This window comes from Suncus etruscus, chromosome 20, assembly GCF_024139225.1.
Source record: "Suncus etruscus isolate mSunEtr1 chromosome 20, mSunEtr1.pri.cur, whole genome shotgun sequence".
Classification (NCBI taxonomy): Eukaryota; Metazoa; Chordata; class Mammalia; order Eulipotyphla; family Soricidae; genus Suncus; species Suncus etruscus.
In genome coordinates, this window is record NC_064867.1 from 2,894,071 (window position 1) to 2,911,849 (window position 17,779).

Sequence of the window (17,779 nt, forward strand, 5' to 3'; positions counted from 1 at the left end):
ACAAGGGGGTAGGAGAAGAACTTGATCTCTTCACTGCTTCAGTAAATTTCTAGGCGGAACCGTCCCATCACCCGAAGTGCGGGGACAACTGGTTCAATACCAGGGTGACCCTGGGATTCCCATGAAAGCTATGTTTATGCTTCCGGGATGAAAGAGGGGTCTTGGGGACTGGCACAGGACTCCCCGCAATTGCTTGCAATCACCCCTTTTCCCAAGAGGCCAGGGTTCCTGCTCCCTTGTTTTCCCCACATCCCTCTCCTCTTCTTCCTTGCCTGAAACAGTGCCTGGACTCTTCTCCTACCCCCACCCCTGACTCTTTATCTCTTCACCCAAGGGTTGATTCCCAGCACTCAGAGGCCCCCCATTTGCAGAAGTAGGTACCCAGAGGGCCTGACATTCTTGCCCTTCTTTTCCCAGGGGCATCACTGCAGGAGCAGACTGAGGAGATCCCACCTGGAAAGGATGTCACCCCCATTACCCACCCCTCCAGCATCCTGCCTTGTCTGAGTAATCCCTTCCCCATGGAAGGACCCCTTGACCTTCGCCATGTGTCCAGCCACCTGTGGCCGCTGGCAGCCCAGCATAACTGTCATTTGTCAACAGGGTGACTGGCCAGACGGAGCTGGGGTGAGAAGCTGTGATAAAGAGGACAAACATCAAAAGGCTTCCATGCATGCTGGTGCACGTGACCTGGGCTGCGGTCCCAGGAGAACTGCCGAGAGGAGGGCTCTTGAGAAACTGTTCGGTTTCAGCTTTATGCCCTCTGGAATCCACAAGTGGGCAAGAGAGCTTCAAAGGGTGGTGAGAGGAAGAAAGGCATTGAGGATATTTTAACTGTGGCTTTCAAGATAAGGAGCTTTAAGGATCGCTCTGTCACTGCAGGGTGTCAAATGCTTTGCATGTAGCTTGGGACAGTAAGACCCCATTTTCACCCAAGGCTGGCAAGAAAGAAGTTCCTAAAATAGCCTGTGCTAAGCAGACAGTACAGTTTCCTTAATGCTTGGGATTTGGAGAGCTAGATGGTCCTAACACTTAATTGTATAAACTTCAAGCCTACACTTTCCCTAATGCTATACAGTAATACCATGCCCCTAGATGATATTCGTGATTCTAGTAAGCTATTGCCATTATCTTGTGCGACAGATTTGCCATATGTATGTATAAAGCTGCATAAAGAGTGAAGACTTGTGCATAATGGCATTTGTACTTGTCTCTGCACCTACATTTATACATTGTGCATACAGATGTGTAAGATATACATAACATTCACAGCACCTGTACACACAAATATAGATGTATGGACAGCCCTTAAGGTTATATATGCATACATACATAAATTACTTGTGTTTATAGACATGCAGGCAGATGTGTGTACATTATATATGTAGCTGTGAGGCACTTAGCACAGTGTATAGTAAAAAGCAAAACAAAACAATCGCACAACAGATATTTACTGAGTGGAAATCACTACCATGTCCATGATAAAGGAAGGGAAGCAATGAAAGAGGTTCATTAAAACCACTTCATGCATCTTTGTGGTAATCCCCATGTCCAGATCTCTCCCAGATCTGAGAGCTCTGTGGGGTGACCCCGGTGATTTCTGTGGTCTCCCACATGGAGGCTAAGAGAGAGGAAGTCATCAGTCTCACATTCCCTGCCCCCTGACTCTTCTTACTCTGCTGGTGTGTGTGTGTGTGTGTGTGTGTGTGTGTCTGTGTGTGTGTGTGTCTGTGTGTGTGTGGTGGTCAGTAGAAATTTCCTCCTCTAGATACCATGTCCTACCCAGCTGTGCATCCAGCTGTGCTGGATGTTGAAAAATCAGTCCAGGGATGGCTCTGCCCAACCAGGCAGAAATTTTCTGTGGATGCAAGAAATGGAAGGAGAAAGAGGTCTTTAAGTTTCCAGTGGGCACCTGCTTCTTCTTCTTAACATTAACAATTCCTTCCTCTGTACCAGAAAGCTGTGACACTGTACCTGTTCTTCAAACATGTCCAGTGGCACCCCTGCCTGAGGAATATGGTTCAACTTGACTCTATCGCAGCTGCCAGTCACATGCCACTTGGTAGCACTGAAACCAGCATCTCTCAGAGCCTGTCTCTCCTGAGATGTGAAACTAGGAATCTGAGGAGATGACTCTAGGACCTCTGACTAGGAGATCCTTGATCTTACTCAACTAGATGATTTCTTGGCTTGACTAGATTCCTTAAATTCTGACTAACTGACCCCTATCTATCTTACCCCTTAACCTCTTGACAAGATGACAGTTTGACAAGTTATTTGACTTCTGACTAGATGCTCCGTGACTGACTAGATTCTTTGACTTCTGGTAAAATGACCTCTTGACCTCTGACTAGATTATCCCTTGACCTCTGAATAGATGACGCCATGGTTTCTGACCTGGAGTCAGTCATCCCAGTTCTTCCCAGCTTGGCACTCACACAAGCACAACTGGACAACCACCATCCCTATGAGAGTCAATTCTACCCTGCAATTTGGGGCTTTGTCATTGAAGAACTGTGTCTTCCTGCAGAATCTCATAGGTACTGGAGGGGCATAATCAGGGTACAACCTTCCTGCTGCATTCATATTTTACCACTGAAGAAATTGCCCTTACCTCTGAGCCATAATGATGAAGCTGAGAACATCCTCTTCCCCAGACAGGTGACTTGTATCAAAAATCACACTGAAGTCATACTAGGGGAAGAGAAAGTGGTGACTGGCATTAGAAAGTCTTGAAATTTAAACCCAGTTTGCTTTGAGCTGCACTTGATGCCCTCTAGAGGCTCTGGTGCAAGACAATCACTATTTTGCAGCATGCCCTTCCCATTTTCACACCAAAGACAGAGCTTGAACAAGAACAATACACCCTGATCTCACACACCAGTTCACACTGTACTTTTCAGCAAGTGCTATTCCCTTTAGGAAGGGATGCACTGTTTCTTAAGCCAGGATGTTTTGAATTCTACTCACACTTCTTTCTTGCTTCTCTATATCTGTGTAGTCCACAATTTGAACTATCTACATCTGTACTGATTTACTCTCATTTTTTGGCTTTGGGCATCACACCCAGCGTGGCTCTGGGGACCATTGGTTTTGGGAATTGGACCCAAGGATCCTACATGCAAAGACTTTCCATGTACAGTCCTTTGAGTCATCCCTTCAGCACTGCTTGGCTCTCTGTTTAATAGGAAACTTCAATTTTTGACCACATGTGGGCATTGTGGAACACTTTGCATAGAAAGACAGTTGTTATACAAATAAATAAATACCTCGAGAACCATGCAACATTAGATTCTGTTGGATGCTTTGTCCCAGGAATCCTGGATCTACTAGGCAGCTAAGGAATAACAGTGCCAGAGCCACTAGAGTTTGGAGTCATGGATCTGACATAGGAATGATTCTATGACACAGGCAGGAGAGAAGGAGTATGCTTTGTCTGTTTTTGTTGCATGTATATGCATATGTATAGGGATGGGTGAGGCAGACAAAAGATTTATTTTCCTCAAAACAGGTAAAATACAGACCTGGTATTTTACATTCTAGCTTTACCTCTCTAAATCACATATTATGTGTATGTCTGCAGGTCCTTATAACGATATATTCCATATAGAATATTCCATGAATGTCTGAATATCCCCCACATTATCATTTGGGTTGAGAAAATTTGACTCTATAAATAGCAAAGTGACACATTTCTTCTACTTTAAAAAACAATGAAGGGCAATGCAATTCTTAATGCTTGAAAATTTTAAGAGGTCTCTTAAGGAAAGTGTGAGTGCTTAGGAGAGTGACAGAGTCAGGACTGCGGGCTCCTAGCCCAGAAGCACATTTTCTCCCATGTTATCTTAGGGATACAAAGTGGCAGGGAATGGCTCAAAAATAAAATAAAGGCATTTTAAGAAGGCCAACTAGATGCTGTTTGCCAAAGTGCAAAGCTCAGCCCAGGCGAGTCTCCCAGTGGGTAAGCCATGTAGATCAAGGAGAAAGACACACACACACACACACACACACACACACACACACACACACACACACACATACCCCTGCCCATCATGGGGACATTAGCTCCTGGGGGAAGACTCTGCTTGTCGTCTCAGCTGCCTTGGGAAATGGGACTGTGGAGGAAATGTTCAGAGGCAGCAGCTGGAGTCAGAGACTGGTGGGAAAGGGCACTACTTCTTTTCTGCCCCTTACCTTTGACTTGGACCGCATGAAAGGAAATCCCACACTGCACTTGAGGAAGTCCGATTCCAGCAGTTCACAGGAAATGCCCATTTCCTCCTGAAAGAAAATAAAAAGCATCAACAGATGGGCCAGTTGCAGGAAGACAGATGTGTGAGCATGGGCCCAGGGGACAAAGAGACACTTCTGTTGACAACTTGTCACCTTTCCCTCTCTAGTCCTGCACTTTGAGGGATAATGAACATAGTCAAAAATACAATGGTGGCCAAAAGAATCACATGGACTGCAGTTTGAAAGATTCTGTCTTTCAATAGCCCTGACCGACAACTCAGCTTAAACTAACAATTCCAGTTTGACAGATGGAACAGAAAAATTTTTACTGCAGATTTCATTTGGGAAAAGTCATGAATACTCAAAATATATTTTATTAAAAATTCTATAATTAAGGGCTGGAGTGGTGGCACAAGCAGTAGGATGTTTGCCTTGCATATGGCTAAGCTAGGATGGACTGTGGTTCGATTCCCCGACATCCCATATGCTTCCCCAAGCCAAGAGCGATTTCTGAGTGCATAGTCAGGAGTAATCCTTAGTGTCACCAGGTGTGGCCCAAAAAGCAAAAAATAAAATAAAATTCTATATACTATTAAGAATATCTGGGGTGGAGAGATAATATAAGGGTTTAGGTGCTGGCCCTGCATGAGGGCTACCCCAGTTAGATCTCTGGTACCACATATAGTCTGCCAAGAACTGTCAGGAATAACCCCTTAGTATGGAACCAGAAGTAAGTCCTGAGCACTGCCAGATGTGACCCTAAAAACAAACAGCATCAAACATACCCAAAACAGAAATAACAAATGATGCCTGCAAGAGAAAAAAAAATATGACTGTGGCTTTAAAAATTTAATCTAAAACTTAAGGGAAGCCTGAGGATCCTTAGTTTGAGCTCGAGTGTTTTTGATTACTGAAGAGCTGCTGAATTACTTTACTTATTTTGTTCACGCCCAAGAGCTCAAAAGTGTCATGGTAACCAGAACGTCTTGCAGCATTCTAAGTGCCTCTTACATTGCATACACTCAAATGAAAAATTCAGTCCTCTGGTTGGGTCTTGGTGGAAATGAGGGGGGACAAAAGTAAAAACCCAGCCACCTGCTGGAAAGAGGCATAATTCATGGGTTCCAGGGCTGGTGCTACAGATGGGATGCTGCAGAGGCCTCTTTTGTGGCTCAGAAGCACCAGCCTGACTATCCCAGAGCCTATGAAGCTGCTTGACCAAAGCTTTCATTCTATTCCTAGGGTTATGAGAGAAAGGGAACCCCTCAGAATCTGTGGGGAGATAGATACTAGAACATCCTATGGGAAAAGTGTAGCTGACCCACCCAGAACCCCTTTTTCAATAGGTCTTACAGTACCCAGAAGAATGGGAAGCCTTTTGCTTGAGGGAGGCATGTTCCCTTCTTTCCGCATGCATTCTGGCATCTACTATGATATGGGCACAATAGTCCATACTTTTGCCTCAGGGTGAGACCATGGAACAGTCGAGTCTCCAATCTTCTTTGCTGCACTCTACTCTTATCAACCTCTGCTTCTAAGAACCCTTCACAATAAATCACCTGCACAAGAGACGCCCCACCTCAGGTTCTTGTGGGGATCTGGCCTTGGATCTGTTCTTTATACACAAAGTACTGGCATTGATTGAGTGTCCCTGGAAAGTGCAGGGCATTTGCTCTGAGGCAAGAGGGGGCAGGGAGCAAGAGGAATGTTCAGGTGCTAAGAGAGCAAGCTGCAGTTTGTAAGCTCTGGGGGCCCTCATCAGTTGGTCACAAGCAAGACATGCATCGTAGCCCTTGTGCCATCTCTCCATTCCCAGGCTTATTATTTGAGATCTCTGATAACTGGAACAAGGACTCATGAATAAACTGCTTGTCCTTTGTCCCTTATTGCCAGAGTGTAGGTAGTCCACTTAATTAGTTAATTTATCTGGTAATTAATGATTTTTTTTACCACACATTTTTACATGGTTGGGACTGAACTTTCCACATTTAAGGCATGTGCTCTGCCACTAAGCCACAGTCCTGGCATGCTTATCCAAAATAAATACAGTGTAAATCGACAAGAGAGTGAAACCAAGATCTCCCTGAAAAGGAAGTAGGCTTCCATGAAATCAATGAAATCAACGTAACACTAGAAAACTGTGCCAACCACTAGAGCCAGTGGTAGAGAAGATGGGTCAACAGTTGAAGAGGTCAAAATTATTACTTTGGTGGTGGTGGTGAGACGCAATCACTTTTTTTTCTTTTACATCAATGTCACAAATCTAAACAATAGTGTAACCATGTTACCTAAACCACTGTCTAGATAATAATTTAAAATAATAATTTAAAATAAAAATAATTAACTCCTGGATATTAATATTTTAGGAATATTCAGAAGACAAGGATATAAAAGAGGTCACAAGAAAAATGTATTCCATGTGTCTGTACTGAAAAAAAAAAGATCAGAACATGAAGCAAAGAATGCCACTTCATGCTGGAGAAGCAATAGTCACATCCCAAAATTGGCTCTCTGGATTTTTTTTTTTTTGTTTCAGAAATTAATGTCCTGCTATCTTAAAGATGCCAATAAAACTTTTGACTGGGATCTAAGATATTTAGATAATTATGATATTTAGATCAATATAAGATCTGAGATCTTTATGATTACCAGAGCCATTTGATGCAAAATAACATGGTTTTTCAGGAAAATGCCAATCAAAAATTAAATTTATTTACTTTTTATTTTGGGTCTATAAGTGACAATGTTCAGGGCTTCCTCCAGGTTCTGTGCTCAGGATCCAACCAGGGTGGATACAAGCAAGGCAAATAGTACCCTGTACTATTGCTCTGGCTCCTTAAATTTATGTGTTACCCTAAAATTTGGATCCTATTTAAAACAATTCCTCAAAAAGACGTTTTCCTTACTACCCTTTCCTTTGGATTCTTGAGGACATCCCTCCAGTATCATAAAATGCTATCAATTAGGCATATTCCTGACAGCTCAAGTGTAACTCAGTGTGAAATTTCTCAATTTTCTACAACATGCTTCCTTATTCTCACATTTAGGAACACATCCATGCATGTATTTAGAAGCCATTGACAAAATGCATCTTTGACTGGTACAATCTCTGGGTCTGGCACTCAGAGGACCTCTGGAGTTTGTACTTAATACACAAAAAGGCTGGCTTGTTAGGGATTCAGATGGAGGGACTGCAAGAAGCAACTAACTTGCTGGTCTGCTTGGCACGGAAGATGCTTGCCTTGGCAAAGTCCACCTGTTTTCCAGACAGACCTCTGTGTCCCAGTCCAAGGAGCTGGGCTAGGGGAGCTGAGCTCCAGCCTGTTGCAACGTGTGGAGTTTGGCAGGAAGAATCTGATAATGAGGTTACTGAGCCTCCCCTGGTCTTCGGGACTTCTTCCTTTCAACTGCTCAAGAATTTTGGATTCATGGGGAGTGGAGCTTTCTTTGACCACCAAGGCAGCGTTCTTTCTGAGGGAGTAGCAAGTCTACACAGTCCATCCAACAGGGTAAGTCTGATGTTTGGTTTCCTCGATTTGGACACTCATCAGGTATATGCAAGTGCAACAGGTCCTCACACCTCCATGCTTGGCTATCTGGCAGATAGTTTTATGTCCATCGATGTTCCCTAGCCCTTTCCTTCTTAGCATTTCTAGGGCAAACCGTGTAAGCTGGTAAGAGTGGTCTCTGTATTCACTCTGTCCATAGAAAATTCAGGTACATTTTGGAAGCACATTATCCTTAAGTTCCTACTTAACTGAGGAGTTAGAGTGAATAGGAGTTTCCAATCACTTAAACCAATGAGTTATGAGAAGTTTATTTAGTCTTTTTTTTAAATAAGGAACCAAAATAGCTTTCTGAATTTTATATATTTATTTAGGTTTGGGAGCTCACAACTGCCTATGTTCAGGGGTTACTCCTGGCTCTGCACTCAGGAATTCTCCTGAAGGTAATTGGGGAATTCTGGGTATCAAACCCTTGTCATTCATGGACAAGGCAAATTGCCCTTCTGACTATACTATGATTCCAGCCCAAGAGGAGTTTCTTTCGAGGAAATTCTTCACTAGCATCATTCAATGATGAGTCAGCCGGAATATCACTAGGAAAATAGGCCTCCTGGAGGGGAACTCTACAGACAGGGCCCAGAAAGTTCCTACCTAAGAACCACAGTACATGGGATGACAATTATAGGAAGCACATGAACTTTGTCTGGCTCAGGATGCCACTGTTTTAAATCTCCAGGTAAATGAACTCTTCTTTCTAGATGCCTCCATTTTTCTCACTTATAAAACAGTCATATCAGTTGTCAGAGGTGTGCTGGCCTGCAAAGTAAATTGTTATTAAGACAAAGCGTCCAGACTGCCCCTTTCAATAATGGTTCATAGGCTAGGCAACTCCATGGAGTGGTTCTTATTTCATATGCATTTTACAAGAAGGAAACTGGAATATAAGGCAATGATTTTACTTGGTAGTGCTTCTCAATTGGCAAACTAAGAATAGGCCAAAAGATGGGGAGTACACAGCATGTGTTAACATGTGAAGCCCTGATCTTATCCTGGGTTCCACATGGTCCACACCAAGCACCGCTTAGGGGCATTCAATTAGACTTCAAATATCAAATACCCTGAGTTCAGACTTCCGCAAAAAAAACACTAGACCTTGACCCAGAACCACATGTAGTGATCTGTTAAAAATAAAATGACAGACTAGATAAGGGGAGGGGCTGGAATTGGGAGTTCCAAACAAGAAATAGACAACCTTCTCTTCCTTCTGTTTCCAAAGAATCCACTAAAACAGGTGGGAAAGACAGGCCTGATGGATCATGCACCTTGATGGAAGCAGGAACATGGGGCTGATACTAGTGCCAAATATATATGGTAAAATGGTGGTCTTTCATTGATGACTTTTTAGAAAAATGTTGGCAACTGAAAGGTCCAGGGAGACAGCCTTGAAGGATCAATGTGACAAAGCAACCATTGGAAAACAAGTTCCTTTTCAGTGTGTGGTGAGTGGGTTGAGGTAGTGTGGGAGGGGCCAAGCAGCACTAAAGGGGATGGGGCCACTGACAATAATTCTGGGCCAACTGGTCCAAAGGTTGGACCAGTGCTATTCTGGCCCAGTCTTCTGGGATTTCCAGGACTATACCTGACAGTGGTAATGGGGTGCCTGCAGTGCTAGCAATGAAGCATTGGGCATTGCACATACACCCCAGGCTCCTACAATCTCTTTAGCTTTGCATGTTTTTTTCTTAACTTTCAATCTCCATTCCAGGTTGGTATTTTTCCAATCTTGAAAAGGAACAATGGTCAGAACAAATGTTGGAACCAGAGGAAGCTCTCACTGGTAAAGCAAAATCCTCTTTTGAAGCAAAGGAGAGTGCAGGTGCAGGTGATTTATTGAAAAAAAAAGTGTGTGTGTGTGTGTGTGTGTGTGTGTGTGTGTGTGTTCACATTTGGCAGCATCAGGGGTCATTCCTATCTCTGTGTTCAGGAGTCACTCTTAGCAGTGCTTGGGACCCATATATAGTGCCGGAAATCAGGTTCTGGAAAGTGTGGTTTAAATAAAGCAGACAATCCTTCCAGTAGAGATGGGGGGACTTATCCTGAACAGACCTCCTTACTCTTGCTCTCAAAGTCTAAGCATGATCATCAATAATAATGCACTTTAAAAACCAGATTAGAAATGACTTGCATAGGCTGTCCTTCCTTGTCACGTGACATCAATCATATTTAGAGCCAATCTTTTTATTTTCCCAAAATTAAGAGGAAATAAAATCAATTCCCAATATGCTGTAGATGGTCAGCTGTAAGACCACAAGTATATGAACTTGAGAACCTAAAACCAAGGTTCTCAGACCAACTTGGTCAACTACCCTTTCAGAGAAAATGTATTTCCCTCTGTACCTCCCTGAAATCTACTTTATGCATTGTATTTTTTTTTTTTTTTTTTTTTTTTTGGTTTTTGGGCCACACCCGGTAACGCTCAGGGGTTACTCCTGGCTATGCGCTCAGAAGTCGCTCCTGGCTTGGGGGACCATATGGGACGCCGGGGGATCGAACCGCGGTCCGTCTCCTAGGCTAGCGCAGGTAAGGCAGGCACCTTACCTCCAGCGCCACCGCCCGGCCCCTGCATTGTATTTTTTAAAAACAATTTTTATTGAGACCAATGTGAATTACAAGCCTTTCACAGTTATGTTTAACATACATAGTGACAGTAAATTGGGGCAATTTTCACCACCAGTGTTGACCACCGTCCACCCCTATTCCCAGCATGCAATATTCCCAGAAGTACGTCCACTCTTAGCCCTGGACTGCTGGTATAACAGCAGTCTCTATAACAGGTCTCTTTTGTGTATAGCTTCTTGTTGTTTGGGTCTCTTGATTCTATTGTGGTTGACTTTGGGTTGGGTATTTAGGTCTGATCATTTTTAATTTCCAATCAGTGTTTGTGAGACTGCTTGCCCCTGATACCATCCATGTTTTCTTTTTCTCAATTTATGAGGCAGAACAAGATGATTCAAGTTCTATAGTATGTTGAAAAGAAAAAGAAAAAAAGTGGGGAGGATTCCCCATCTAAAATCTATGAATATAAATTTAAAAGAAGGAAAGAAAGAGAAAAAGAAAAAACAAAACAAAACAAAAATTAAAAAGAAAAGGAAGGGGGGGACTGGTGTGGTAAGTTCTTTTTTTCTTTTTTTTTTGCATAGGCATAGTAAGTATTTATTGTCTTTAAGTGAACAAACAGAAAGAGACTCCCCCCTCTTCCCCAACTGGAACTTCAGGCTACTACTACTTCCTTGGGTTGTAGTACAGCATCCCTTGAGAAGTGGCCTCACCCACTTTAGGATCAAAACAAATAAATTTAAATCAGTGAGTCCAAACCCCAAAGCCTGACATGAAAAGTCCAGCAAGCTTGCCCTCTAAAAGTTAAGAAGCTTCTAGCTTCAAGAAGTATTTGGTTTCATACAAGTTTTCCTTCCTTCAACAGAGGTAAATGACCTATTCTTAGTTTTTTTTTAAAGAGGAAATTCTATTCTTAGATTTAGAAAAGTATTTCCCAGAGCTACATAGTCTTGATCAACAAATTGAAAATTCAGAGTTGGAATCCATCTCATGAGTCAAACCATCCTGAGTTCCTTTCCCTTTTCCCAGCCGAACAACTTAGCATGGCAGGGCTCACTTCTGAAATAATAGGAAAGAATTTAATATGGCACAGAACCGACATGTGAGTGGTGTCTGGATGACAGATTAGGTTGTGGTCAAGTGTTTGAGAGGTGCTTACTGAATCCCAGTAAGAAATTAGAACTGCAGTACAGTGGAACGTTCCTCTCTCCTCAAACCTCAATGTACTCCTGCCCACTAAAACTCCTCTTACAGGATCTTGTTGTAAAGGACCTTGTTCTCTTCAAAGAGGGATTCCTGAACCAGTCACATCAGCATTGCTTATTTTTTGTGGGAGTAAGTAGGGAAAACCCAACAATGCTCAGGGGTTACTCCTCTGAGGTTCTGCTCTCAGGAATTACTCCTGGTAATACTTGAGGAACCATATGAGGTGACCCTTAGCATTGCTTCTAAGCTTGCAGACATGCACCCCCCCCACTGGACCATCCTAGACCTATTGACGTTGGCTTCACATTTGAACAAGATCTCTAGGTAGATAATCTCTGCAAGTGCATACTTTTGAGAAGCGCTACCTGATGTCATGGAACCTGTCCACTCTGGGAAAGGAGTCAGCCTTTCCCAATGAAGACATCCAATAGTCTTCAACTGCCAGTACATGGACCAGTGATGGTCTGCAGGGTTGAAAAGATTAAAACACACTGATCTGAAACTCTGGTTCTAACTGCAGGACAGGGGATGGTCCACAACTACAGAAAGGCTTAAGAATATTCATTTAGATGAGGCTATTTAAACTGGAGGCCAACAAGACTATGTTCCTGGCCCCAGTTCTGTCCAGTGTGGAAGCTTTCCCACAGTCCCACAACTTCCAGGCCTTAAATGTAACCCTGGGAATTCCACTCAGTTCTGATACTCTACCCATCAGGTAGAGTCAGATCCCACAGGTTAAGGACTCGGTCTCCCAAAAATCATCCTCCACTTCAGAGGTCAGTCTTGAATCCAGGCTGCCAGTGATGCTTCTGAACTATGAATCATATGTTTTGTGCTGTCCCCTCCTCAGGTTTAATTAATCTGCCAGAAAGTCAATTTATCTAGTAGATTGTTGATTAACAAAGGCTATGAATCAGGAATGGCCAGATGGAAGAGATGTTTGGTGCCAGGTTTGAGGAAAAGATGTGGGGTTTCCTCTCCAGGTACTCTGTTTCCTTAAATCTTCATATTTTCCTCAGGCTGGGAGTTTTCCAAGCCCTCCTCTTGGATTTCTAAAGAAGCTTCATTACATGGGTTGGTCAATAAACTCATCAATCACTGGGGATTAAACTCAATCCCCAGACCTCTTCTGGAGGAGTAGAGTGGAAGTGGGCCTGGAAGGTATAATCCTCTAATCAGGTGCTGGTTCCCCTGGCAACTAGCCCTCTTCTAATACTTCCCCATCCTGATAAATCATCTCATAACATAAGAAGAGACACTTTATCACTCTCAACACATAGGGAATTCCAAGGCATTGGGGAATTATGAACCAGGAACTTTGGATTCAAGCCAAGACTCATGAAGTAAAATATATTTGGTCATAAGAATGCCTACATATGTGTATTTGCTAAAAAAAAATCACAATATTGCATGTGCCTATTTACAAGCTCTTTATGTGAGTCCTCTGCTGAAGCAGACTTTAGACAAGAATTGAGTTGCAAGTCATTTAGGAGATGATGGCAGATGTTCCTCTCACCAAGCCCTACATCCAGGGGATAGACTGGGGGCCACAAGAGGGGGTGTCTCTTGAGTATCTATGAGTTTTAGAAAAAAACACACAGAAAGCTTGGCTAGAGAGATCCTATGTGGAGCCCAACTGAGGACCCCCTGAATTCAAATACACAATCCAGACTTTGTTGAAAGTCTGTAACTTTGCTTAAAGGTTAAGAATTTATTGAAAAAACTTTCTGCCGGATTCCACTGTGGAGAGTCTAACATGTACCTTCAATGCAGAATGAAGCTAACTTTGGATCCTCATTAAAAAGACAGATGGCTGTATATCCGCCAGTGTGGGATTCTTTAGTATAACAGTGGGGCCAGGGAATCTGGACTTTGAATAATCTGAGGTATATAGTTTGTTCCAACCCTGGGAACACTGGCCCTCAATACTGACACTGTCGCCATTTTGGAAGCAAACAGATTGAGATCAAGATGGTGTGTATCCACAGAGGCTGGCACACATCACAAAGAACAAGAACAACCAGAGCTGGTGTGGATGCGGGGAGAAAGGAACCCTTATTCATTGCTGGTGGGAATGCCGTTAGTCCAGCTTTTCTGGAAAACAATATGGATATTCCTCAAAAAACTGGAAGTTGAGCTCCTATTTGATCCAGCTGTACCACTCCTAAGAATATACCCCAGGAACACAAAAACACAATATAAAAATGTCCTCTGAAATTCTATGTTTATTGTAGCATGATTTACAATAGCCAGAATCTGGAAGCAACCAGGTACTTGATAACAGATGAGTGGGTAAACAAAACATTGTACATCTACACAATGGAATACAATGCAGCTGTTAGGAAAAACGAAGTCATAAAATTTGCCTACACATGGATGGGAAAGGATATTATTATACTAAATGAAATGAATCAGAAGGAAAGGGACAGACACAGAACAATCTCACTCATCTGTGGTATATAAGAAAAAAAAACTAGTATGATAATATAATCCAGAGATGGTAGAAATGAGGGCTGGGAGGACCAGCTGATGACACGAAACTTACCACAAAGACTACCATGGCATTGACAGTGAGGGGGAGTGAGAAGTAGAATGTTGATTCCAGAGACAGGTGGGGAGTGCAGGAGGAGGGAAATGGGGGACATTGGTGGTGGGAAAGTTACACTGGTGAAGGGTAGTGCATATTCAACTATGAACATTTTTTGTAACCACAGTGCTTAGAGAAGTTATTAAAAAAGAATAAAAAGTGTGTGTATGCATATTTGTCAAGGGCACATGAACACATACAGTGCTGTCCCTGGGAGACTCACCCTGCTGAAGAAGGGCACCCCTGCTGTCAGGACCCCTTTCCCTATGATAGCAGGCAGGAGCCTCCCAGGCATGTCCCTCTCCAGCAGGCCTCTGGGCCAAGACTCAGAGGTAAACTCTACAGAGACCACATGGGTTCCCCCAACATGGGGGTTATCCCCTGCCGCCCTGGAGGAAGCCCTTTCATTCATTCAACAAGTGTTTCTTATTTTGCCTCAAATGGGAAACAGCTTCCATTGAATGATTCCTATATAGAAGACACGTATGTTTTCTGTTAAGTCCTACATTCCTTTGCTCATTCCCTTGTTTAATAATTATTTATTGAGTTGCCTTGATTTCTTCAGTGGGCCACAGGCCTTTCTAGTTCAGCCCTTGGCTATTTCTAAGGGGGTGCTTCCAGTTTGGGAGGGAGAAAGGGCCAAACGATTGTACACTCTGGTGTAATGATGGTGGGTCAAGGCTGCTCAAAGGTTTGAAGAGCCTCTCAACTTTCCCCACTAGGCCTTCCTAAGGCCTGTTCACTTGTTACAATTATCACTGTCTCTTCTTTTGAATGAAAACTTCAAGCTGGTCTTTAAAACTATGACCTCTGAGACTGGACACACTGAGTCTTGACTTCCATGGGATACTTTAGCTCACCATTTGAACACACAGGTCAAAAGTTACATAGCGTCTGAAATATCGTAGCCAACCATATTAATCACGCACCCTGCTTAAATACACAGAGCACACCTGATTTCCCTAATCCCCTATACCCTGTTTACCCTACACACAGAAGTACACACCATGTTTTAATCCCTGCTCATATCCTACCTGATTAGGTGACAGAGTTCACAATCTGCTTTTCCCTAATATAAATATCTCCTTCCCACCAAAAATCAAGTGAATTATTCTCCCAAAGTGGCTCGTGGATGCTTCCTTGTGAGTGCTCTACTCATCTGGGATCTGACCTCACCAGTGACTTTTACGTCTCAGGCTATGACCTCACCCACCAGTGACTATTATACCCAAATGCCATTCAAAAAAGATGCCATTCAAAAAAGCAGGATCTGGGGCTGGAGAGATATCATGGAGGTAGGGATTTGCCTTGCTTCCAGAAGGATGGTGGTTCGAATCTGGGCATCCCACATGATCTCCCAAGCCTGCCAGGAGCAATATCTGAGCGTAGAGACAGGAGTAACCTCTGAGTATTGCGGGATGTGACCCAAAAAAACAAACAAACAAACAAACAAGAAAACACCACCAAAAAAACCCCCCAAAAAACAAAAAACAAATAAAACCTTGCGGGACCTGACTAAGAACTATGTCTACCTGACTCACAGGTTAAGAATTGGTCCCAGGGGGCCGGGCGGTGGCGCTAAAGGTAAGGTGCCTGCCTTGCCTGCGCTAGCCTTGGACGGACCGCGGTTCGATCCCCCGGTGTCCCATATGGTCCCCTGAACCAGGAGCAACTTCTGAGCACATAGCCAGGAGTAACCCCTGAGTGTTACTGGGTGTGGCCCAAAAACCAAAAAAAAAAAAAAAAAAAGAATTGGTCCCAGTGAACAGGCAAGGTTCATGCTCTGTGTCACTAATTTATTCAGGGCTATCATTTGGGTAACTCATAGACGAACCTAAAGATACCCATTGAGGTCCTTTGTCCTAAGCCACCCTTTCCACCATTAAATATCAGACACTAAGTGAGGCTGAGTTAGTTTCAGCTGAAGCTCAGAATGCCCAGGAAACACCATCCTAAGGCAGTCTCTTAGGATGTCTGCACTGAGCCTGCATCAAGGAAAAAGCTGAATGCAGAGGACCCGAGGACCATTATGAGGAACAACTGCATGTGAACCTTACAGAGCTGCTTTAGGAAGGTCTTGCTAATTCATGGATCCCATTTCAGATCCTTTTTGCATTTTCAAGAACAATCCTAAGTATCCCTTTTAAGGTACTTAGGTACATTTTAGGGTTTTACTTGGTGTTGGTAGAGGTCAACCACCATTCGATAACTTGGCTCTCTCTCCCAGACTGAGTTTCAACTTTTCAACTACTTGACCAAGTTGTTTAAGATGACATGCACCCCAAAAAACAGGACTTCAAGGTTGAATTATTCTAAGCCTTTCTTTCCCTTCTTGAAGATCAGGATATTCATACCTATTTATTTTTTTTTATTTATTGGTCAACCAGTTTTATTTTATTTTTAAAAATAATTCCCTGGGGCCGGGAAGGTGGCGCTAGAGGTAAGGTGTCTACCTTACAAGCGCTAGCGTAGGACGGACCGCGGTTCGATCCCCCGGCGTCCCATATGGTCCCCCCAAGCCAGGGGCGATTTCTGAGCGCATAGCCAGGAGTAACCCCTGAGCGTCAAACGGGTGTGGCCCAAAAACCAAAAAAAAAAAAAAAAAAAAAAAAAATAATTCCCTTACTTAGCACAATGGTTACAAACATATTCATAATTGGGTCTCAGCCATAAAATGCACATCACTAGTGCAACTTTCCTGCCAACATTGTACCCCCCCCCCCCCCCATATTTCCTACCTCTCCACACTGGTTGCCTGTCTTTGAGACAACTATGCCAAGGTTTTTAAAAATCAGGTCTCATAGAGTTGTTTTTGAAAGATGGGAGTTTTCCTAGTTCTTAAGTTAAAACACACACACTCAACACCCCAATTATCTGCAGGTTTTAAAGAGTGTCCAAGCCTCAGGATTCTTGGTTGGAACTTGGGATATTTTGAAATGAAGACTGTCTTTTTTATTTTGGGAGGGAGGGAAGGAGAGAGAGAGAGAGAGAGAGAGAGAGAGAGAGAGAGAGAGAGAGAGAGAGAGAGAGAGAGAGAGAGAGACAGAGAGAGAGAATTTCTCTTTTTTTCTTTTTATTTATTTATTTTTTTATTTTTTTAGGCCTCATCTGGCAGTGCTCAGGGGGTTACTTTATTGGCTCTGAGCTTAAGAATAACTCTTGGTAGGTTGAGAGGACCTTATGGGATGCTGGGGGTTGAACCCACACAGGCTTTGTGCAAGGCAAATGCCTAGCTATAGCTCTGGCCCAAGTCAAGTATTTCTAGGAAGGAGCTTTTCACACTAGCTTTTCTCCTACTGGCAGCTATCCCCATAAGCTGGTCTTTCTAGATAATGGCATTAATTTAGTTTTTTTTCTTTATTTAAACACCTTGATTACATACATGATTGTGTTTGGGTTTCAGTCATGTAAAGAACACCCCCCTTCACCAGTGCAACATTCCCACCACCAATGTCCCAAATCTCCCTCCATCCCAACCCACCCCCACCTGTACTCCAGACAGGATTTCCAGTTCCCTCATTCATTCACATGATTGTGGTAGTTCTCTGTGTAGTTATTTCTATAACTGCACTCACCACTCTTTGTGGTGAGCTTCATGAAGTGAGCTGAAAGTTCCAGCCCTCTCTCAATG

At 43.2% G+C, this 17,779-nt stretch overlaps 1 protein-coding gene across 1 annotated transcript in view; it reads right to left on the minus strand.

The window, feature by feature from the left end:
* Window positions 1-17,779, minus strand: part of ITGA9 (integrin subunit alpha 9) — a 329,022-nt gene that overhangs the window by 62,952 nt on the left and 248,291 nt on the right. The window contains exons 19-20 of the mRNA XM_049766467.1: window positions 4,195-4,281; window positions 2,615-2,694 (exon numbers count right to left, since the gene is read on the minus strand). Coding sequence (XP_049622424.1) covers window positions 2,615-2,694; window positions 4,195-4,281 — 167 coding nt within the window. The remainder of the gene's footprint in view (window positions 1-2,614; window positions 2,695-4,194; window positions 4,282-17,779) is intronic.